General features: G+C 43.3%; 1 protein-coding gene across 6 annotated transcripts in view; it reads left to right on the top strand.

The window, feature by feature from the left end:
• The window catches only part of LOC142495174 (uncharacterized), a 329787-nt gene that overhangs the window by 78529 nt on the left and 227242 nt on the right, over positions 1-24016 (top strand). For 5 of the 6 annotated variants that reach the window (XM_075600322.1, XM_075600306.1, XM_075600313.1 and 2 more), the window contains exons 5-6: positions 8199-8255; positions 17777-17908. In XM_075600322.1, the coding sequence (XP_075456437.1) occupies positions 8199-8255; positions 17777-17908 (189 nt within the window). The remainder of the gene's footprint in view (positions 1-8198; positions 8256-17776; positions 17909-24016) is intronic. The other variant, XM_075600301.1, reaches the window with a different exon arrangement.

Genomic DNA, 24016 nt, shown 5'->3' with positions numbered 1-24016 from the left:
AGGGTTCCTCCAGGCCTGCCTCCGTTAACCATTGGTCAGCCACAGTACTTAATGCCTGTTCTGCCTCTCTCACATCGCTCGACATAGTCTCTGCTACAGACGTCTATTCTGGCTCTCCCTTCGTCTTCGTGCATTCAGGTTACGACCCGGCTTGGCGGACGTGCTTACCTGTCTCTGGCTCCCGGCTCCCTCTTGACCCTGCAGCTTCTTCCATCCCTCGACCTCAGCTTGGACCTCGACCTTCCGGATCTCTCTCTCCCCGACCTTTGGCTAACGGCAACCTCTTTGCTCCTTCAGTACCGGTACCGGCAAGTATTGCTACACCTGTTCACACCTGGCCTGGCAACGCCAAAACACCACACTCCGGACACGCTCCTTCTGCTGCGGGTGCGTGCACTTATACGTCCCCACCTCAGTATAAGGGATGAGTCTGGTCTGCGGGCAGCACCGGCGTAACATTATGTCGAGCCCACAAGACGCAGACCAGACTGACATGGCCTCCATGATGACGGCCATTTATCAACAAGTCCAGGCCCTAACTGACCAAATGGCTCTCCTCACTCAACAGGTACAGGACGTTTCTTTTCAGGCACCACCTGGGACCGCACCGCCACTGTCGCCAGAACCGGGTACTGCCGTGACTTCAGGCCCGAAGATCCCGGCACCTAAACCGTATGCAGGGGATCCACACGCCTGTCGCGGTTTTCTCAATCAGTGCGAGATCCAGTTTGAGATGGCTCCACAGCAGTACTCCACTGGTCGCAAGAAAGTGGCATATGTGTACAGCCTGCTTACAGGGAAAGCACTGGCATGGGCCTCCCCAATTTGGGAACTCCGTCCCGATATCACCCGTGATTATGCAGCCTTTAGACGAGACTTTCGACAGATTTTCGATACCCCCGCACACCAAGAAACTACCTCTGACTCTTTGCTTGAACTTTCCCAGGGACGTCGTTCCGTGGCCCAGCACGCCTTGGAGTTCAGGACCATAGCAGCTGAGACACGAGGGGGCCAGGAGGCTTTAGTCTCAGTCTTCTGGCGAGGCTTAACAGATTCCGTCAAGGACGAGCTCGCCTCACAACCCAGGCCAGGGCTTCTGGAGGAACTCATCTCCCAGGCCAATCGAGTGGATCAGCGCCTGCAGGTACGCCGCCTCCAACGCCAGCTTCCTCGATTTACACCCTTCCGTGCTCCTTTTCCGAGATTCTCCCCTACCACAGGACCTGCCATCTCCCCGCTATCCGCTTTGGAGGCTCCGGAGCCGATGCAACTTGGAGTACAGCGTTCCCGGACACCAATACAGCAAGCTCGCCAAGTCGGTGGATTATGTTATTACTGCGGATCCTCCGAGCATCTGATCCGTGAATGTCCACTACGCTCGGGAAACGACCAAACCCAGTGAGTACGAAGGGGCTCTCCCTGGGTGCTAAATCTCCTTGTCCCCTTTCCAGGAAGGAACTTCCCAAGAAATTAACCATTCCCGTCTCTCTCTCGGGTCCTACCTTCCGTACCTCCACTGCGGCATTTATCGATTCCGGCGCGGGAAGAAATTTCATGGACCAAGCCTTCTCTGAAAAGAACCAGATTCCACTCGTTAGGAAGAAGTCTTCCGTTGCCTTGGTCGGGATTGATGAGCGTCCTCTCACCCCGGCATATATTTCCTTGGAGACTCGCCACATCACCCTTTCCTCTCATTCACACAAGGAGACCTTGGCCTTTGATGTAATCCACGCCCCCGGAACTCTGGTCACTCTCGGCTTACCCTGGTTACAGAAACACAATCCTCTCATCAACTGGACATCCCAAGATCCTATTGCTTGGAGGTCGAGGTCGGAGGAGCCGTTTCCACCAGCCGTACTTCCGCCTCGACTGCTGGCCAATGCATCCAACCCTAGGGGAGGATTGCCCGCTCCGTATGCTGCTTTTCTGGATGTCTTCTGCAAAACCCAATCCGAACTACTACCTCCTCACAGATCTTACGATTGTCCTATAGACTTGGTACATGGATACACTTTGCCCAAATCCAAATTCTACCCCCTCTCTCTTCCTGAGACGGAAGCCATGGACGAATATATCCGTGAGAACCTTAAACGGGGCTTCATTCGGCACTCCAATTCACCCGCAGGAGCTAGATTCTTCTTCGTCAAGAAAAAGGACGGTACTCTCAGACCGTGTATTGATTACCGGGGACTGAACCGCATCATGGTGAAGAACCGCTACCCACTTCCTCTCATTTCTGAATTATTCGACAGACTTCAAGGTGCTAACGTGTTCTCCAAGCTTGACCTTCGCGGGGCGTAATCTTATTCGCATCCGGGAGGGCGACGAATGGAAGACTGCCTTCAACACCCGTAGCGGCCACTATGAGTATCTCGTGATGCCTTTCGGATTATGCAACGCTCCGGCGGTTTTTCAGGACTTTATCAACGACGTCTTTCGGGATGTCCTTAATCAGTTTGTAATTGTTTATTTGGATGACATCCTTATCTTTTCAAAGAATCTACAGGACCATATCATCCATACCAAGTTTGTACTCTCCCGTCTCCGAGAGAACCGTTTGTTTGCCAAGATGGAGAAATGTCTCTTTCACCAGTCTACCACCTCTTTTCTGGGATATATTATTTCCAACACGGGATTGGCCATGGATCCTGAGAAACTTAAAGCCGCAATTGATTGGCCGCAACCTAGCTCCCTCAAGTCTATTCAGCGGTTCCTAGGCTTTTCCAATTATTACCGGAAGTTTATTCGTAACTTCTCCACAATCATCGCCCCGATCACAGCACTGACCCAAAAAGGAGCTGATCCTTCGTCTTAGTCTCCTGAGGCAGTCATAGCTTTTGAAACACTAAAACAAGCTTTTGTCTCAGCTCCCATCCTTAGACACCTGGACACCAATTTTTCTTTCACCCTAGAGGTAGACGCTTCAGACTGCGGGGCCGGCGCTGTCCTATCCCAAAAGTTTTCTCCCCAGGATAAACTTCACCCTTGCGTTTTTTTCTCGAAGAAGTTTTCCCCAGCTGAGAGGAACTATGATGTGGGCAATAGAGAACTTTTGGCCGTCAAGTTGGCCCTTCAGGAATGGAGACATCTGTTGGAGGGGTCAAAAGAGCCGTTCACTATTCTCACGGACCACAAAAATCTTTTATACATCGAGAATGCCTGTCGTTTAGGCCCCTGCCAAGCCCGCTGGTCGTTATTTTTCTCCAGGTTTAATTTTATTTTGTCTTACATTCCCGGCACTAAAAACGTCAAGGCGGATGCTCTCTCTAGACAATATTCTTCTGATGAGAGACCAGAGAAAACTACAGAGTCTATCCTTCCCAAATAAAAGATCCTCGCGGTCGCTACATTCAAAAATCTTGAGAGGATCATCAAGTCTCAAAGCCACCTTCCTAGCGATCTTGAGATCCCGAAGGATACCTTATATGTGGAGGCCAAGTTTATTCCGGAGATTCTGGAATGGGGGACATGCTTCCCGTTCGGCAGGACACCCAGGCTACAAGAAGACTTTGGACCTCATCCGTCGTACCTTTTGGTGGCCCAATATGGCCAAATCTATTCTTGAGTTTACCCGGGCCTGTCCGGTATGTGCACGCAACAAGATTCCTCGCCAGAGACCCCATGGTCTTCTTTTGCCCTTATCCATCCCGGAACGCCCCTGGTCCCACATATCCATGGATTGTATTGTCGAATTGCCTAGGTCGAATGGCATGAACACTATTCTAGTAGTCGTGGATCGGTTTTCTAAGATGGCACACTTTATTCCTCTCAAAGGATTACTCTCCTCACCCGCCCTAGCCGATATTTTCTCCAAAGAAATTTTCCGGATCCATGGCATACCCACGTCCATCGTATCGGATCGTGGCTCTCAATTTGTTTCCAGATTCTGGAGATCCTTCACAAGAAGACTGGGCATTGCTTCCTCCTTCTCTTCGGGTAATCACCCTCAGCCTAATGGACAGACCAAGAGGGTCAATCAATCTCTCGAGAAGTATTTAAGGTGCTTCGTCTCTGACTCTCAGGATGACTGGACGGAATTGCTTTCCTGGGCTGAGTATGCCTTTAATTCCACCAGGAATTAATCCACTGGTGAGACACCTTTCTTTTTTAATTACGGCTATCACCCGGCTTGCCTACCTATTTCCAAGATCTCCTCTGGAGTTCCAGCTGTGGATGAACACATCTCCCTCCTACAGGACTCTTGGGCCAGAATTCAATCTGCACTTCAAAGGGCCTCCCTGTCTTCTAAAGTCCAGGCTGACCACTGTCGCCAACCTGCACCCAACTACAAACCAGGGGACAAGGTTTGGTTGTCTACTAGAAATATCCGCCTCAAAACCCCTTCCCCCAAATTGGCTCCTAGGTTTCTGGGGCTATTTAATATCATGGAGCAGGTTAACCCGGTGGCTTTCCGTCTTCAACTACCCCCAAGCATGCGAATTCCTAATGTTTTCCATACTTCACTTCTCAAACCGTTCATCTCTAGCCCTCTGTTCCCGGACCACACTCTTAAACCAGATCCTGTGATCATACAGGGCAACGAAGAGTACGAGGTCCAGACCATACTAGATTCCCGTCTCTCCAGAGGGAAAGTCCATTTCTTGGTTCATTGGAAGGGTTTCCTACCCGAGCAGAGGTCTTGGGTACCTCTTAACGACATCCACGCACCAGGACTTCTTAAACGCTTCCGGAAAAAGTTTCCATCCAAGCCATGGAAGGATCGTCCTGAAGCCGACCCTGAAGGGGGGGGGTACTGTGAGGACTCGGGGGTCACGTCGGTCGCAGCGTTACCTCCCTTCACCTCTTTTCACTCCCGCGGCTGTGCGGCTCCCTCCTCGCCCGGCCTCCATGCTGAGGGGACTTCCCCGTCCTCCCCGTCTGGCTGCTGCTGCCCCGCGCGGGGCTGGTGCTCGGCTGCCTGCCGTTGCTTCTGCGCGCGCATCCCCTGCTGTTACGGAACACATTCCAGCACCAGCTAATTTATTCACTGCTCTTGCAGTGAAGCCACACCTCCCTCCCACACGCTGGTTACTAGTTAACCCTAAACCTTATCACCTGGCAGCGTATTATGGAAACCAATCCTGGACTGCTCCAAGGGCTCCTCCAAGCCAGCCTCCGTTAACCATTGGTCAGCCACAGTACTTAATGCCTGTTCTGCCTCTCTCACATCGCTCGACATAGTCTCTGCTACAGACGTCTATTCTGGCTCTCCCTTTGTCTTCGTGCATTCAGGTTACGACCCGGCTTGGCGGACGAGCTTACCTGTCTCTGGATCCCGGCTCCCTCTTGACCCTGCAGCTTCTTCCATCCCTCGACCTCAGCTTGGACCTCGACCTTCCGGATCTCTCTCTCCCCGACCTTTGGCTAACGGCAACCACTTCGCTCCTTCAGTACCGGTACCGGCAAGTATTGCTACACCTGTTCACACCTGGCCTGGCCACGCCAAAACACCACACTCCAGACACGCTCCTTCTGCTGCGGGTGCGTGCACTTATACGTCCCCACCTTAGTATAAGGGACGAGTCTGGTCTGTGGGCAGCACCGGAGTAACAACGTATTCTCCGTCTCCCTAGATCAGCGGTGCGCAAAATGGGGGCGTTGGATTTTTTTTGGTGGGGCGCGGGTGCTTGCAGAGGCCCTGCTTTCTTTCCCGAGGCATTTAAATGAAATGCCAGGGGGATCGCGTGAGGCCTCTGCAACAATAAAATGTACCTAGATTCAGACGCTGTGACGCATCGCCATGGCAACACGGCGTCAAGTGACGCGCGGTGTCATGCGTCTCCATGAAAACGGGCTCACGTGACCCCGAGGCGTTATTTGACGCCTCACACAAGCGAAGCAAGGGGGAGCTGGCAGGGGGGCGCAGCTCCAAAATTTTACGCTCCCCTGCCCTAGACGGTAGTAATATCACGTGTAGGTAAGACGGGCACTAAGCGAGCCATGTTATCTGAAGCTTATGCAGGTCAGCGCTAATTTAACGTGACATTAAACCTATGCTAATTAGTTAAACAACTGCTGTCGTTTTTTTGCATATATGTACCTTTTGTAAATAGGAATTAAACTCTGGGAAAATACGTCCGTTACTAATTCAGGTAACCTAACATTTTTTGAAAAAAACTAACTATAGCGCTCTAAACACACCCTAAATGTGACAATATACAATTCAACCACATATGTGTAAATAATAAAGCAGTGTGATAATAACAATCAAGTGATCTAAAGAAAAAATTAAGAAACTTAGAAACAAACTGCAACCCTTGATAAAGACTGTTCCACTCGTCTTGCACCAGGTGATCCTCCAACAAATCAGGGGAGCTCGTCTCGTAGTTATGAAATAAAGAAACACTACATAGTGTAATACTGTTGTGAATAAATTTGTGCAAACAAAGCTCAAAAATGACTAGTTACAATAAAGCAGTCAAATTCAGGCAGTCATCCAACTTAAGGGGTGGATGCTCCCTGTGTATACAGCAGCCACCAGGCCCCAAAATCCAAGGGGAAAAAAAGAAGAAAAGAGACCATATAGTGCAGATGGTATTTAGTATTAAAAGGGATTAAAAAAATGCAGGCTTACACTTCATATGATCGAGGTAGGCAGTATGATATTATAGGTAGTGGGTGCACATCTGGTCGCGATCCTTTTGAGTTCCTTGAGTTAACAAAAAGAGAAACCTATTGGATTTTCACATTGAAAACCCTAACTCCAGGGGGGCTCAATGTGGATATTGAATTGGGAGTGTTTCTTTAAGGATTGATATATAAAGATTTCTTATGATGTTATAAATATACATTATGAGTGATATTATATTAATTATTAATTATATTTTCTTTTGTCTCTTTTTTTTGAGAAATACCACTATCGTCGTTAATGAAGTTAAAAATAAAGTTAGATTTAGGTTTGAGTTTTTATCATTTTAACAATTTTTTATAAATTTTATATAATTTATTATGCTGTTTTTATATGCCACATTAGGCTATTATTTGTATAAATTGTACCTCCTTTTGGAATCATAAAAAGAGGTTGTTTTTATTATATGTGCCGATTTAGGCAAAAATGTATGTAAATAATGCCCCTTTTTAATGAATGGAGGTGTATGCACCTAATCAACGCCCACTATCTCTGTTTGCCTCTGAGTCATAATTGTTTGGCCAATAGAATGTTACAGAGAGGGAGGGCCTTAGAGTATTTAATACCCAGTTTAGCAGCCAACAGACACTCCTGATGAAGCCGTAACAACGGCGAAACATGTAGAGTGTTTCAGCCCATACCGAAGAGGAAGAACAACTGAGGTCCACCCCTGTCATCAGATCCGGAAGTTCGCTTAACAACCGGAAGTGACGCAACGGGAGTGCCTGGCGTGGATGCTAGAGTATTGCGGTGGAGCAGAGGATAGTGAGGAACTCAAAAGGATCGCGACCAGATGAGCACCCACTACCTATAATATCATACTGCCTACCTCGATCATATGAAGTGTAAGCCTGCATTTTTTTAATCCCTTTTAATTCTAAATACCATCTGCACTATATGGTCTCTTTTCTTCTTTTTTTCTCCTTGGAGGTTGGGGGCTGGTGGCTGCTGTATACACAGGGAACATCCACCGCTTAAGTTGGATGACTGCCTGAATTTGACTGCTTTATTGTGACATTTTTGAGCTTTGTTTGCACAAATTTATTCACAACAGTATTACACTATGTAGTGTTTCTTTATTTCATAACTACGAGACGAACCTAACATTATTTGCCACGATTTTAACGGAGCTTAGTGCATCTGGGCCAGAGAGAGATAATGTTAATTGCCCAAGATCCCTCGGGGAATGTGATGGTTTTGAAATGTGCTTTTCTACATTTGACGCCCACGCCCTCAAAGCGACTTCCTTTTCTGTTCTCTTTTTCTGGTGGCTCTAAAATTGCCCACCATCCAACTTATTTTAAAGCCACATAGTCTAAAACCACATGGCAAATATATCTTTATTCTGTCACTAGGTCAGGTGATTTAGGAGTATTATTTGTTACTGAGCAGTTTGAACAATAGGTAGAAGTTCGTAGCGTACACGTTTGTATCTAGTTTTGATTAAAACTGTTGAGGTAAGTAACATGACTGGGGTGAGCAGCAAAAGTGGAACTGATATTGTGCTTTCTATGTTAAAACCTTTCCATGCTAAACTATGGAATACCTTTCTCATTGGTTTGTCTCACAGCGTATCCGGACGTTGGAAGCCGAGTTGAAAAGGATAAAGCAGGAGCTTTCATCCATGGTATGTTTATTCCTTGTTTTATTCTCCTATTTTGGTGCGCAGCATGATTTCTAGTAACAATCCTGAGATGTACAACAATATTTCAAGCATACAGATGCAGTCACATTCATTTAGCAGTTTGCCCTAAGGAAATGCAGCTGAAATGCAGCCTGACCACAGCCAGATCACAGCTTCCCCATGGCCAAAACTCAGTATACTAATTGCCCATAATGATTAACACAGCGGGGTCCCTGCTTCAGAATGGGAGTCCAATTCCCCCCCTGCGCTGCACGTGGCTGTGATCAGGCCACAGGCAGGGTAGAGATGAATCTGGCAACATCTGTACAGGCATCTGTTTAAGGACACTCACTTTAAGTACACTCGCGAGTAAGGACATATTTTCAATAGCACCATACTCCTGTGTCCGTACGCTCGCTTCGCGAGTACGGACACTTATTCTGCCCTACAGACCGCCGTAGTAGTGACGCGCTGATTCCCCTCGCCCAATAGGCAAACGGCAGCTCGCACATGCGCCTGTCAGCACGTCCTGAACAGTAATACCAGCTCCCTACCTGTACCGGAGCATCGATAAGTGGGAAAAGGGTAGTGCTTGACTTTAAGTACATTTGTACTTTACATACATGCTCTGGACCCATTGCGTACATTAATGCGGGGTATGCCTGTACTTAGTTGCACCAGTCAGCACAATATAATTGTTCCTGTGTTGTTTCTCTGAAATACCCATAACTGACGAGTTGCTATTTAGATCAGTGAAATAGATTAAGTAAATTTGAGCCAGTGTTATTTCTCACCACAGAAGAGGGTACGGCTAGCGGAACCAGCCGTGTGTATTACAAAAGGGTGCTACATGCGACTACAGGTGGGGACAGGAAAGCTGAGGTTTTTCAACTTCTAGTAAAATAAAAATATTCCCATATCGGATATTGCACCTATAATTATGTACACTGAACGCCTATATCACACCCTTCCCAATTACTCGGACATGTTGCTGTAGCAATACTTGTTGCCAGCATAGAGTGCATCACTTATAAGAGGTAGATACGAAAGTCTATAAACTTTGCATACATGTGTACAAAATCGGTGCAAACATTTCCGATTTGCTCCCTGGGGTGATCGATTATTGTATTTTGTAAAGTTTAATTAATTGATCCCGTGGCCTGTTTTTTTAAATTTTTCAGAATTTGTCTATTTTTAATAGCAGCAGCTCCCCATATTAGAACATTTAATGAAATATATATATTTATACAATTCAGTTACAGTATGCCTGGGAAAGAATTATAGGAAATTGTACAAGGTGGCCACCATCCTGATCAGGAGCAATTATATATTAAGATAATAAGGTTAATATTCATGTTATGGAATGCAATACAGTAGAGGCAACTCTTATTCGAACAAAAACCAGTGGCAATTCCCCAAAAAACCCAGGAAACACCCAGGTACATTCTGAATACATGCCTTAAACTTTCCCTAAACTAGCCCCAGCATTTCTGCATTGATTAATGGCCTATCAGATTAACAGCGGGGGTCCCTGGCAGTCCCATTCAAACTGAATTGGACTGCCAGGGATCCCTGCTGTGTTAATCCTATGGGTCGTTAGTCAATGCAGAAATGCCTTAAAGTGCCTCAAACTAGCCCAGAACATACCCAGCACATACCCAGCACATACCCAGAATGTAACCCGGCTAGAATAAATGTTGCCTCTACTGTACTTCAAGTCTTTTAAACACAAAAATAAATCTCACTGTAATCCATTGTGGTGGAGAACCTTTTCTTAATGAATGTTTTCCTGTGTAAAACTAAGATACACAGATAATAAGCTGTATCATGATGCTGCTCTGTGATTGTTCAGCTACCGGATATAAAAAACTATCCTCCCAATATGTACATTCCTGAACTTGGATATTCATTTGGGTGGTTTACTTTAAAATCTGAATTATTAGCAATAAGAGATGACAAACTGCACTAGCAAGGTCCGACAGTGCTCCTGCTTAGTCATTTGTTTGTTGTTTACTGATAGAAGATACTTAAGTGCCAAAAGGGAGTGGTGAGCTGTATTAGTTCACATGGGATATCCTTAAATCAATGTCTAGTCATCAACATCAGTGGTAAAAACCATTGGGCAATCGCAAATTGCTGCAGGTTCATATGGAAGATGATTAATTCCCTTTATTCTCATTCTGTTTAAATCTTATATTATTAATCCCCATTTAACAATGTCTTGATAAAATGGATGGATGAACCAGATGACTTCTGCAACAAAATGTGAATGTCAGGTGTTTTGTTGTGTGCCACTGTTGCCACAACTCCTTAACTCGACATAGACTTCTGAAAATCCAGGTAGCACTTTGGCCTCTCATCACTTCCATGTTCTCTCCTGTAGAGACTGTCAATATAATAGTTACAGTGAATGTCAAAGGGTCAATTTAGATAATAACGCTAAACAATATGGACCATATTTGATAAGCAGTGCAGTTCCACAAGGCATCTTCAAGTGCCAGAAACCTGTTGGCCCATTCACTACTAAATCAACACTACTGTATATTCTCTGTTGTAGTTGGAATTGTACTTGTTGTCATAGTATATAATGCATTGAGTGTCAAGTATACTGTAATAAGCTGCTTCACCAGTGCTTTCTTCCAGCTAACTCTGAAAAGTTCATTTCAGCAAGATAGTTGTCAGAAGTATAAGCATTAAGAGCAGGGTTGGTAAAGTGTAATTAAATTCTACAAATGCAGGTCACATCAATTTAGGTAACTCATGGTACTTCACATCTACATGTAACCTCTCCTTGCCCGGCTGAAAACGAGTTGTTGCAGTGAGGTAGTGTGGAAAAGTGCAGATGTTGGTGCACAGACTCTCATACCTTTTCTCAGGGTGCTGACATCCGGGCTGGGTGGTTGATGTAAACTTTGAGGATGATAATAAAGGGGGCCAGGAACTTTTTTGCACAAACAGGATATGTTTTATTGACAAAACAGGTTTTCATACATACAGGTTTCTTCCCTGGAATTCAAACAGCTCTCCATGGGGGTACACATGACTTTATCACATCTTTATAGAGACCAAGGCTGATGGAAATGTGCCTTCCATTTACTCTCAATGCCTTGCAGTAAATGCCAGACCACTAGGTTCGGGAGTGCACCTTCAATCTAGGCTCCCATTACCTGTCATCCGGTGCATAGTCCCTACAATGGTGGTCTGGTGTGCCTAGGCATGGAATTGGTGTCGGGGCAATTCCAATGTGGTACACCCCCCAGTAAGTCCCTGTACTAGGGCTCCCCGGCTATGAGTCACCACACACATTCCTCCGCTAGCAAAGGGTGCAAAGTGTTTCCTCCACACAGCAGTGGCCCTTCTAAGATAAGGGGCACTGTTGCCTCACTAGGAAAATAATAAAGTTGACTGTACTCTTAAACATAAAGTTGCACACAGACAACTAACATATAACAGGGTGAGACCCCCTCCTCTTATTCTTCCTCAAACCCTCCTAATGGTCTTTGGGTTCCTCCTGGGGTCCCATATTTATACTCAATAGTGACATAATAGGGCCACCAAAGCTACAGGGGACGGGGTTGGGTTCCTTGGTATGCTCCTACCTCAGATGACAGAGTAGCACATTCTAGAAGGTGGGCGGGGCTAAATTTCTGTTATACTGTTTAGCAATAAATATGGAAAGGTCAGTACTTTGCAACAACCCACAATCGTTATCCCTTTACATACAACATACAGGCATACCCCGGTTTAAGGACACTCACTTTAAGTACACTCGCGAGTAAGTACATATCGCTCAATAGGCTAACGGCAGCTCACGCATGCGCCAGTCAGCACGTCCTGAACAGCAATACCGGCTCCCTACCTGTACCGAAGCTGTGCGCAAGCGGGGAGACTATAGAGCCTGTTACAAATGCGTTATTTACATCAGTTATGCACGTATATGACGATTGCAGTACAGCACATGCATCGATAAGTGGGAAAAAGGTAGTGCTTCACTTTAAGTACATTTTCGCTTTACATACATGCTCCGGTCCCATTGCGTATGTTAATACGGGGTATGCCTGTAGTAATCCCAATAGAGGGGGTTGCGTACACATCACTAAATCTGACCTCATTGCTATTTCGTTTTACCCCGATTAAAGTTTAAAATATATCTTTTTGTGTGATGTTTCTAATATTAAAGCAGCAATGCCTTCAAAATCCCGTTTTTTTTTTCTTTCTTCATTATTCAGCCATTTTGAGTGCCCTGGGAAGCTGGATCTTTGCCGATCGATCACGGGAGAATGGCAGCTTAGATAATTAAATTTCCTTAAAGCTAAGCAACTGCTGCATCTATTAAAACAAAAAAAAAATACAAGACCTAATGCCCTTTTAAGCTGAACTATTTTTGGATTTCTTGTTTACCAGACGGATTTGTCCTCTCTACTGCTTTAAACTGTTTTTTTTTTTAACCATTACCCATTTGCATGAAAAAACAGTATCTCAGAATTAATATTTCAAAGGTTGGCCATCTTACTGTATGTATACTGATGTGATTTGTCGTCTTACAAAGAGACCACCAGCATTGCAATATACCTGAAATAATAAAAACTGTACAAAACAATATGTACATTATATATGTACAGTATAAACATCATTATTATCATCATTATTATCATCATCAGTCCTTGTTCATCCACTGCTGGATGAAGGCCTCCCCAATCTTCCTGGTATTGAGGTTGCAAGCCTATGTTCTCTATGTTGCTGCAGCACATTTTCAGATTGTATCCTGCCATCTTATGTTTAGTCGTCGTCTTGATTTTTTAAAATCTCTCTTGGAATCTAGTCGCGCACCATCTTTGTCCAATGATGGGCATTTCTTCTTGCAATCTATCCTGCCTGCTGCCATTTTAATTTCTACGCCATTGTTATGACGTTACATACTTTTGTTTTGTTTCAAACTCATTATTTTTCCTGTCTCTCATTTCATTTATCTCAATCTTTGCTGACTTGAAGGACTTGTTAAACATCATAGTTACATAGTAGATGAGGTTGAAAAAAGACGTAGGTCCATCAAGTTCAACCTATGCTAAATTTAGACAACAGATACTTTATCCTATATCTATACTTACTTATTGATCCAGAGGAAGGCAAACAAAAAACCCCATTAAGGGGAAAAATAAATTCCTTCCTGACTTCAAGAATTGGCAATCGGATTAATCCCTGGATTAACATCCTTCCCATATATACTTATTAAGTATATCCCTGTATTCCTTTCCCATCTAAAAAGATGTCCAACCTTTTTTTGAACAAATCTATTGTATCTGCCATCACAGTCTCCATAGGTAATGAATGCCACATTTTAACTGCCCTTACTGTAAAGAACCCTTTCCTTTGTTGCTGGTGAAATTTCCTTTCCTCCAACCTTAAGGTATGGCCCGAGTCCTTTGTACTGCCCGTGGGATGAATAGTTCTTTTGAAAGCTCCTTGTATTGTCCCAGAATATATTTGTATATAGTTATCATATCCCCTCTTAGACGCCTCTTTTCTAATGTAAATAAATCTAATTTAGCTAGCCTCTCCTCATAAGTTAGAATGTCAATCCCCTTTATTAATTTGGTGGCTCTTCTCTGTACTCTCTCTAGTTCCATAATGTCTTTTCTTAGGATTGGTGCCCAAAATTGTACTCCATATTCAAGGTGTGGTCTTACTAATGCTTTGTAAAGGGCATCATTATGTTTACTTCCCTTCCATCCATTGCCCGTTTGATGCAAGATAAGATCTTGTTTAATCACTTTGGTCCTGGTGAAATTCATACGGAAGTCCACATTCTTGCTTGCTTTGGCAAGTTCTTCAATTTGTTGATGGTCTTTTGGACATGTGGCAAAAAAACCCAATGTTATCTGCAAATCTTAGGTGACTCAAATTTTCACTGTTTATTTTGATTCCTTTTTCTCCCCAATCTAATGTCTTGAACAATTGTTCTGATATGATGTCTCCCTTCTGCACTCCCTTGCGGATCCTTACCTTGCTTGTATATTCATGTAATCTAATAGTATTGTATTGTATGTCTTTATTTATATAGCGCCATTAGTGTACATAGCGCTTCACAGTAGTAATACATGTGGTAATCAAATAAATAACAGATAATATAAATAACAGATCATGGGAATAAGTGCTTTAGACATAAAAGTAACATTTCGGAAGAGGAGTCCCTGCCCCGAGGAGCTTACAGTCTAATTGGTAGGTAGGGAGAACGTACAGAGACAGTAGGAGGGAGTTCTGGTAAGTGCGTCTGCAGGGGGCCAAGCATTATGTATCGTGTTTAGAATATCCACAGTGCTATTCATATGCTTCTTTAAGCAAGTGTGTCTTAAGGTGGTTCTTAAAGGTGGATAGAGAGGGTGCTAGTCGGGTACTGAGGGGAAGGGCATTCCAGAGGTGTGGGGCAGTCAGTGAAAAAAGTTTAAGGCGGGAGAGGGCTTTAGATACAAAGGGGGTAGAAAGAAGACATCCTTGAGAAGAACGCAAGAGTCTGGATGGTGCATACCGAGAAATTAGGGATGAGATGTAAGGAGGGGCAGAAGAATGTAAAGCTTTAAAAGTGAGGCGAAGAATGGAGTGTGAGATGCGGGATTTGATCGGAAGCCAGGAGAGGGATTTCATGAGGGGAGATGCTGAGACAGATCTAGGAAAGAGTAGAGTGATTCTGGCAGCAGCATTTAGGATAGATTGTAGGGGAGACAGGTGAGAGGCAGGAAGGCCGGACAGCAGGAGGTTACAGTAATCAAGACGGGAGAGAATGAGGGCCTGAGTCAGAGTTTTAGCAGTCGAACAACAGAGGAAAGGGCGTATCTTAGTTATATTGCGGAGGAAAAAGCGACAAGTTTTAGAAATGTTTTGAATGTGAGGGGCGAATGTGAGAGAGGAGTCGAACGTGACCCCTAGGCAGCGTGCTTGGGCTACTGGGTGAATGATTGTAGTTCCAACAGTAATGTGGAAGGAGGTAGTAGGGCCAGGTTTGGGAGGAAGTATGAGGAGCTCTGTTTTAGCCATGTTGAGTTTAAGGCGTCGGAGGGCCATCCAGGATGATATAGCAGAGAGACATTCAGAAACTTTGGTTTGTACAGCAGGTGTAAGGTCAGGTGTTGAAAAGTATATTTGTGTGTCGTCGGCATAGAGGTGATAATTAAACCCAAAAGATGTTATTAGGTCACCTAGAGAGAGTGTGTACAGAGAAAAGAGAAGAGGTCCCAGGACAGAGCCCTGGGGTACCCCCACAGAGAGATCAATAGAGGAGGAGGAGGTGTTAGCAGAAGAGACACTAAAAGTACGATGGGAGAGGTAGGATGAGATCCAGGATAGAGCTTTGTTCCGAATACCTAGAGTATGGAGAATGTGGAGGAGAAGAGGGTGGTGAAGGGGTTAAGCAGGCTCACTAATAAAGGTTCAGCCCACTTGGTTACCCCTGATCCGTGCGGTTGAGATCCTAGAGTGTCAGCTCTTGGACCCAGATGTCCTAAATGCATTACTGTCACTGTGTGCAAATTATGCGACATTAAAGATTTCTGTGTGTTTTGCCTTTCCTGGGATGCAGGAACCGGGAGAATTATAGGCTGTAAGTTTCAGGGTGGGTTTGTTGGAGAAAGTCTTTACCGAATGTGTCTATGTATCGGGGTTCCAGAGTTATGGGATACCCCAGGAGTTGGATCCAGGAATCGAATGAGATTCTCGGATGCAGCCAAGCACATTGCTCCGGGCAAACTCTGACTGAAAACGGTATTATGACTCTCTGCCAGGATTCCTGCTGCAACATCTTCCAGGCAAGGTAAAGGGGCATGAATGGGTTAATGTATACCTTCAATCATACAAGGGGTCCCTATTGTAATGAGGGGTCCCTAGTATAAGAAAGGGTGCCCAGGTACCCTGCACCTTGTATAGGGGTTCAGGGGGTACTCCAGCTAAGTGATAAAGCTGAGAGTGATTTCTTGTGTGTAAAAAGTTTGTCATTTCTAAAGTGTGCCAAGTATGAGGCTAGTGAGGATAGGCAATATATACACTCACTCCATCCCTGACACCAGAATAGGGACTTGTATATTTGTATCACTCAGAAGACAGAACACAGTATATTTTATTAAAGATTTATATTTAATAGGTATATGTACTGATAACCTGTGAATGAACTGTGGGATTTCCAAGTCATGGATTCCGAGGGACCAAATGGCTACCAAGCATGGTGCCTATGGGTCTGTTTGGAGTCCGGACTTGAAAGCCTCAGGGATGCCAAGTTGTTAGAACTGGAGGGGTACTGCAGTTCTGCTTGAGTACCCACATCCTGGGTTAACACAGGGCTATCCGGCCACCATTTGCCAGAGCCCAGACTCTGTGGAGCCTGGACAGTGGGTGGGCTCAGTATGCAAAGAGACAGAGGTGTCAGGTTATCGCATGGCTCTTTGCAGAATGAGAAAAGGTGCCCACCCGGCTTTACAATACCGGCAAATCGGTGATTGGCTGGCAGGAGAATTCCCACGCTCTGATAGGCTGTTGAGATTTGTGAATGGAACACTGAATTTCTCATTCTGCAAAGGGGCATGCGATAACCTGGCACCTCTGCCTCTTTGCATACTGAGCCCACCGTCCCTTTAAGACAAAACAAATCATAAACTACTCCACGATAGGGAAACTAACGAAACCTTACATAGGGCCTTACTAATTGACTGGTAAGGTACTGTAGGCTAGTTTTCAGTCCCACAAACAGGATTTGGGAATACGTGTGTGAGATCCTTACCTTGGAGTTCAATATGGAAGAAATAGAAGTGAGTGTCAAGCTGCCCGCCTGTGTAATTTCTCCTGGGGTTTTCCGGATTCTTGAAATATGGCTGAGTTTCATAGGTTTCCTGGCCAGATTTCCCAATAATCTTCCTGCCTTATTTCCAGATTTATATAAATTCCCATCCCTAACGTGCATTTTCTTTTGTTCCTTTCTATGGAGCATATACCCTTTGCTACCATTAGAGGATTAGACTTATGCATTATTGTATATACACGTTCCATTTGTTGAGGGAGATATTTATTTTTTGGGGACTTTAAACTAAACCAAGCTAACCCCAAATGTGTTGGTGAAGCGAGGTACGAGTAGTGAAGAGGATTCCGCAATAATCCACAATTTCCACTTTTTCCATTACGCTGACAGAAGCGTTATAAAAATGAGAGCGTGAATATAAAGTGGATGTTGTAATACTGTACCTGTGTAAAGAACTGGCGCACACACATTTTTGTGCGACTTGTACACACGTGTGCTTAAACTTCAGTGCCAGAGTTCATGTATTTATGGGGTATATTCAATAAAGAACAATACATACTTCTAGGGGCAATAAAAAACATGGAATCTTCTGGGAATAACAGCGACGGACTTACACTAGCAGCACGTAATACATTGTAAGCTTGTCCAAAAGCAATGTACAAAGTGATTTCAAAATGAGATCTTTGGAAACGTTTGTTCCTTAGATTCATGCCTTCTACAGTTGAGCATACATTTTTCTTTTTAGCTTGCAAAGTGTGAGGGAACAATCCTAGACCCGACTCAGGATGCGGCCTGCGTAGAAGAAAACCTCAACGTAGTCGAGATCACAGCAGACGATGAGATACCGAGTGAGGAGACCATTGAAGCCAAAAACCAGGTATGTTTTGCAACTGGTAAGTAACCTACAGGAGAAGATGAAATTGCTCAAGTTAGCTTGTATGTAGCAGCTTCCATTAAAAGCACCAGGAAAGCAGGTGGAGAAAATAGAACAGCTTAGTATTATTAATTAATAAATATATATATGTATTATTAATGACAGCCTTGCCAAATGTGTGCGTAAAACAAAATTATGAAGTTTAATCAGGGTTGCAAAAAAAAAATATTTGGCTTGCCTCGGGCTATTTTTGTTCTGTTTCCTGTTAAACATTCTCATACATATTCCAAATAAACGAGGTACTCTAATGACGGCCTTTAGTTTACCCTACCAGCACTTGCGCCTCATAAACTACATGTAAAGATAGAAGTTGATAAAATGGCAAATGATGTTTCCGTCTTCCCCTAGTGCATGGGTGGCTAACTCCAGTCCTACTTGTTTAGATATGCTATAATTTGGACCTTTGAGACTGACTTGCCAGTTTCCCAATACAGTCTGCCCTCCCGACACTGTCCAGCATTGGTGTCCTTAAAGTTTAGCCAATTATTTAGGAGAAATGCTCTATAATTCTTCATTGTTATACAAATAAGATGGGAATCTCCAAATTCTATCCCTGTGTGCTTTTTGTCCCACACTAATATTTACCCACGCTGGTGCATGATCAGATATAATTATTTCCTTAATTTTAGTGTTTGTAATCTTCCCCACGATCTGTCTCTTTGCAAAGACGGAGTCTATCCTAGAGAATATATTGTGGGTGTGTGAGAAGAACATGTATTCCTTTTCTGTGGGATTAAACACTCTCCAGCAATCCTCTAATCCTAGTGTCAATAAACATTTTGCCCCTTTTTGAGCTGCTTTTAATTTCTCTGTCCTTTGTGCCTGTTGTGATTTATCTAAGAATGGGCCAACCACTAGATTAAGTCCCGCCGCCCCTACTATTACATTATTATTTTTCTCGTTCAGCACCATGTCAGCCAAATTTAGCAGAAAGGCTTGGTCATATTCATTGAGCCCATATATATATTATAAAATTATAAATATGTAACTCCTCATTATATATATTATAAATATTTAACTCCTCATTATGTCCTTTAATCAGACATTTGACGATGCATCCTTCTGCATCCCCCCCATGGGGATATTATTTCATACGGCAGGTATTTATTTATTAGGATAGCCTCTGTTAAAAGTTTTAAATAACAACACAAGTCTGAGGTTATATTTTGCAGAATAGACAAATAAGTTTATTGCTTGTGCGGTGCACACGCAGAGGAGAGTTTCAAAATAAAACCCTCCCAAAGACATGGTGCATACAGGCCTTATTTATACACAAAATACTAAACCCACGCCCCCTCTACAAGGTTGCGTGTCGTCACTACGTGAGCGTAAAAGGTAACAAATTATGCACACGAATACATTGAGTTAATGACATTATGGGATGTCTAAATGAGATGATTCAGCAATAATACTTTATTAAGCTGGTGACCTTTTCTCTACATACAGAACCTCAAAAGCCCCCACCTTCGGAATGGGAAACCATGCCTATCAGTCTGGCATTTCCATAACATTGGCACTTTGCTCAAGGTTTTTCAGTTAGCTGCTTGGCTTATTATCACTTTAAAATTTGAAAGCAAAAACCTCATTCAAAAACGTCCATCTCATAACCCGTTCACTCAGACAAAACCTAAGATGGATGCTGACTTAAAAATGGTTGCATAGATCCCAGTGCTGTTATGTCAGACCCCCCCCCCCCCTTACGTCATATTCTCACTTTGTCACCACGCCACCTTTTTTTTGCCTTTGAGAATACACTTGCCTACCCAGTGCCTTTGGAGTTTTTTTTACTCTCTTCTGCATTCAGATGTGTCTCTTGAATTGATGCAATCTCAGTTTTGAGTCGTTTGAGATATTTCAGGATTTTTTTACGCTTAATAGGGAAATTGACTTCCTTAACATTCCACGTTGTTACTCTAAAGCAGTGATTCCCAACCTTTTTTGTTTGGAGGAACCCTTTAAGTATTTTGTAACATTTCAGGGAACCCCTATCTGAATGACACATGTTCGACAGGGTTAAATCACAAAATAAACGTGTAAAGCAGTAGGAGTAAAAAATAATTATTAACTCATACTTTTGAATAAACAATGTGTATATATTTTGTAATGATTTTGGTTTAAGACCCCCCCCCCCTTACGTCATATTCTCACTTTGTCACTCCCTCCTTTTTTATTCTTAAAACATAGCTTTTGAGAATTAAGTTCATGATGATAGTACAGGGATAACTCAGAGGACAAGGGTGCGTGCCCTTCACTGTCATAGTCTCGTAAGGCGCTGTGGCCAATATGTCTTTTGATGAATTGAATAACTGTGGTCGGCATCTTCGTTCTTCACGGTACTGCTGTTTTCTGGCATCTGTAAAGAGTGGCATCCGAATGGGGGAGGGGGTCGCACACCTGTGGATCATACCTTTGCAACACGGGACACCCACATATATGACAACAAGTAACACTCCCAAACACATCAAAACATTCAAAAGTTTTTGCTCCAAGTGATCTAAGCCATTCACCTAACCCCAAGGGTGATAATCTGTCACTTCCCTTTGTAACCCTCTTTTGAATCTCTTCTATTTCATTGAATTCATGCTGCACATTGCTACACTGATCTGGAATAAAAACACAACATTGTTCCTCAATTAGGACACATACCCCTCCTTTTGAAGCTAAAACATAGTCTAAAGCAATTCTGTTTTGTAAGGCCATAAGCCTAATCTGAACCTGTTCTTGGTTTAATGATGAAATTAAAAACTGCAAAATTAAGGCCACATCCTTCCTGTAAATTGTTTTCTGACTAAACATACATTTTTACACAGGTTTCATTGGTTGATGGAGACACTTCACACATTTATAGTTGTTAAGCGCCTTTCCAAGTCACTGGGTTTCACACTGGTGGAGACACTTCACCCATAAATTGATTCTTGTTCCTAGTGTGTGATACACCCTTTAAAGAGGTTCCCTTAAAAAAATTGGAAAAATACAGAAATTATACACATAATACTAAAAACCTTATTTTATGCAAGCAACCTTTCTTTGGATATGCAGTTGCTAGATAAAGGAAATGGCATCTATCTCTATCATCATATACTTTCAGAATCATCACAACATTCTATTACTGAGAATTGAGGGGGTTTGGTATCCGTGGAAGCGAAATGCATGATCCTCGCCCTGCACGCATTGTATACATCATTCACTCAGAATATCAGAACAGACAGTGTCTGCGATGGTCAACATGGCTGACTTATGATCCTTTCCTTGTGGCTGACACACGCTCCTGGGTGACCCCCTCCTTTCGGTGGAGGTGCAACACACTTCTGGATCAAAGTTTTGCTGCACATGACACATACATAGAGAGTGAAGCGTACTGCCAAAACACATACAAGAGCTTTCACAAGCCACGCTTCCAGGAAACCAATCCTCCCATCAAGGCTCAATTGTACATCCACCTTAAATTTCTAACTTAACACACTCTAAAGAATAAAAATATTGAGTCTCTGAAAAAATGAAATGTTCTGATAAAACCTGGCCTTAGCCTGGTGTCTTATTTTCCTCGTTGGTTAACGGTTAGAGTTTTGACTCGGCAAGACGTTAACTTGATGCGGCTGTGCTTTAGGTGACTTTGGTCTTTGGTGGCGCTGGAACGTTTGGTGGAGCTGGAACGGTTAGAGTTTTACGTGCTGTGGGTCCAGGAAAATGACTCTGCCGCTTTAATTGCTGTATTGGTGATTACTTTAGGCCTTTTCACCTGGGATGAAGAGCATGCTTGCGCAGGAAATATGTGACTATTAACCCCATCTCGAGTAGGTGCACTTTCAACTTTGCCTAGAGAGACTCAAAAAATGTATTAGTTGCATACAACTTATTGTTTTATTACCAATAATATGGTCCTTAATTCGTTCCTTTGGACTGCTGATAGTCACAAGTCATCCCATATGTGTCTCATAGGGAGATAATTTATACCTAGGAATAAATTCTTGTATCAATGTGTTTACTCCTGTCTTAGGATCCGCATATAGACAGAGGTATTCCCTATTAATGTTCCTAATTTATTCCTCAAATTAAAACTAAGTAGCCAATGTGAACCTGACTTTGATATAATCTAAGTTCCTGAAACTTTAGGGTCTCATCCCTTGCCAAACCACTTGTTTCCATAATTAATTCTATCCTGTCTGCAGGCCATATCCCTAAGACCTGGGAAACTACTCAATCTTCAAAAGTGGGGACAAAAAACACTGTCTCAAACTACAGGCCAATCTCTCTTTTCCCAATACTATCCACTGTTATGGAAAAATATTCCCTCCCAATTAAACCATTATTTTACCCATACAAATTTCCCTAGCCCATCCCTATCTGGCTTTTACCCCAAACACTCCACTGTAACTATTCTGCTAAGAAATTGAAATGCCTTGTATATAATGCATACCTTATTCACTTACGTAACTGCTTTTGCAACTATGTATGCCCTGTATTTAACCCTATGCACAAGACACACCCACAAATGAGAGGTGACTCCCAACTTCACCACTTCCTGGCAAACCCATTCTAGATTACACAGCAATTTTGACATTAACCACTGCTTACGGACACCTTTGGAAAAAATAAATGGTTAATTTGTTATAACATACATCACATTCAGTTAATAGACAAATGATTTTGTATAAGACTTCACACTAATGTCTTGCTTTATATAATCTCTTTGCACAGTGCTGAGCACACGGTCAGCTTTATAATTTTAAAGACACTCTGCATATTCATCTGACTAAAGAAAAAATATTTTCTATAAGACTTGTTTCCGGGCAAAGAGCCATTTTGTTTCTGGGCGTTTCGCCAATTGACCCTGAAAAGATAAGATAACGGTACACCACGGCTTCTTCCTGAAAAATTATAATTATTGGATTGGAACTTTCGCTTAAAGTTTAAATACATAGAGCTTTATCCAGAGCCCTAAGAACTACATTTTTTATGGCCTCTTAAAAATTAACCCACAGGCTTTTATATAGCTAAGGTTTATATAACTTCTTAACACACAAATAACTCCACACGCTCATGCTATCTTCCTCCACTCAGTTCTTTTTAATGCCTTCTGTTTGAACTTTCATAGTTTCACTGACTTAATTCACTACAAATTTATGCTATCCTGTTGCAATTCTGTCCTTTCTCAAGCTACACAAACCTATTTCTCTCCATTAGTCAACATTCACAAGTCTAACCCTCACTAACTCTTCCTTCATCTCACCTCAGGACTTTTGCTGACTATTTTAAGCAAGAGGTTGAATCCATGCACCAGAACATTCCCTCTGTTTCCTCCTATCCTACTTTGCTTCCTACTCTCTTCCTGCTTTCCTTGACTCTTTTTCCACTGTATCAGAAGAGAATGTCACCATCACTGTTGATCTCCTCTTCTCCCTCTAATCTGCTTCATTTCCATTCTCCTTCCAACATGTAATAGTTATACCATGACTCAAAAATAGCAAGCTTGACCCTACCTGTCTTTCTACTTTAACTACTGAACTTGTCTTGTATTCTCTTGCTTGCTCCATTTTCTCAACACCCATTCTCTCCTTAACCCTCTACAATCTGACTTCTGCACTGCTCCCTCCACGGAGACAATTCTCATTAAAATAACTGATGACATATATGCTGCCCAAGACAGGTCATTACACTCTGCTCATATTACTCCACCTCTCTGAAGCATTTGCCTCTGTGGACCACACTCTTCTCTTTTCTCTGTACACACTCTCTCTAGGTGACCTAATAACATCTCTTGGGTTTAAATATCACCACTATGCTGACGACACCCTCAGCTACTTTTCAACCCCTGACCTTACACCTGCCATACAAACCTACGTTTCTGAATGTCTCTCTGTTATCTCATCCTGGAAGACCCTCTTTCGCCTTAAATTTAACATGGCAAAAACAGAGTTCCTCATACTTCCTCCCAAACCTGACCCTATTATCTCCTTCCACATTACTCTTGAATCTTCCATCCAGTAGCTAAAGCACGCTGCTTAGGGATCACTCCCAACTTCTCTCTCATATTCTCCTCTTTTATTCAAA

The sequence above is a fragment of the Ascaphus truei genome, chromosome 1 (genome assembly GCF_040206685.1).
Source record: "Ascaphus truei isolate aAscTru1 chromosome 1, aAscTru1.hap1, whole genome shotgun sequence".
In the NCBI taxonomy this organism is placed as follows: Eukaryota; Metazoa; Chordata; class Amphibia; order Anura; family Ascaphidae; genus Ascaphus; species Ascaphus truei.
This window is presented reverse-complemented; position numbering and strand designations above follow the sequence as displayed.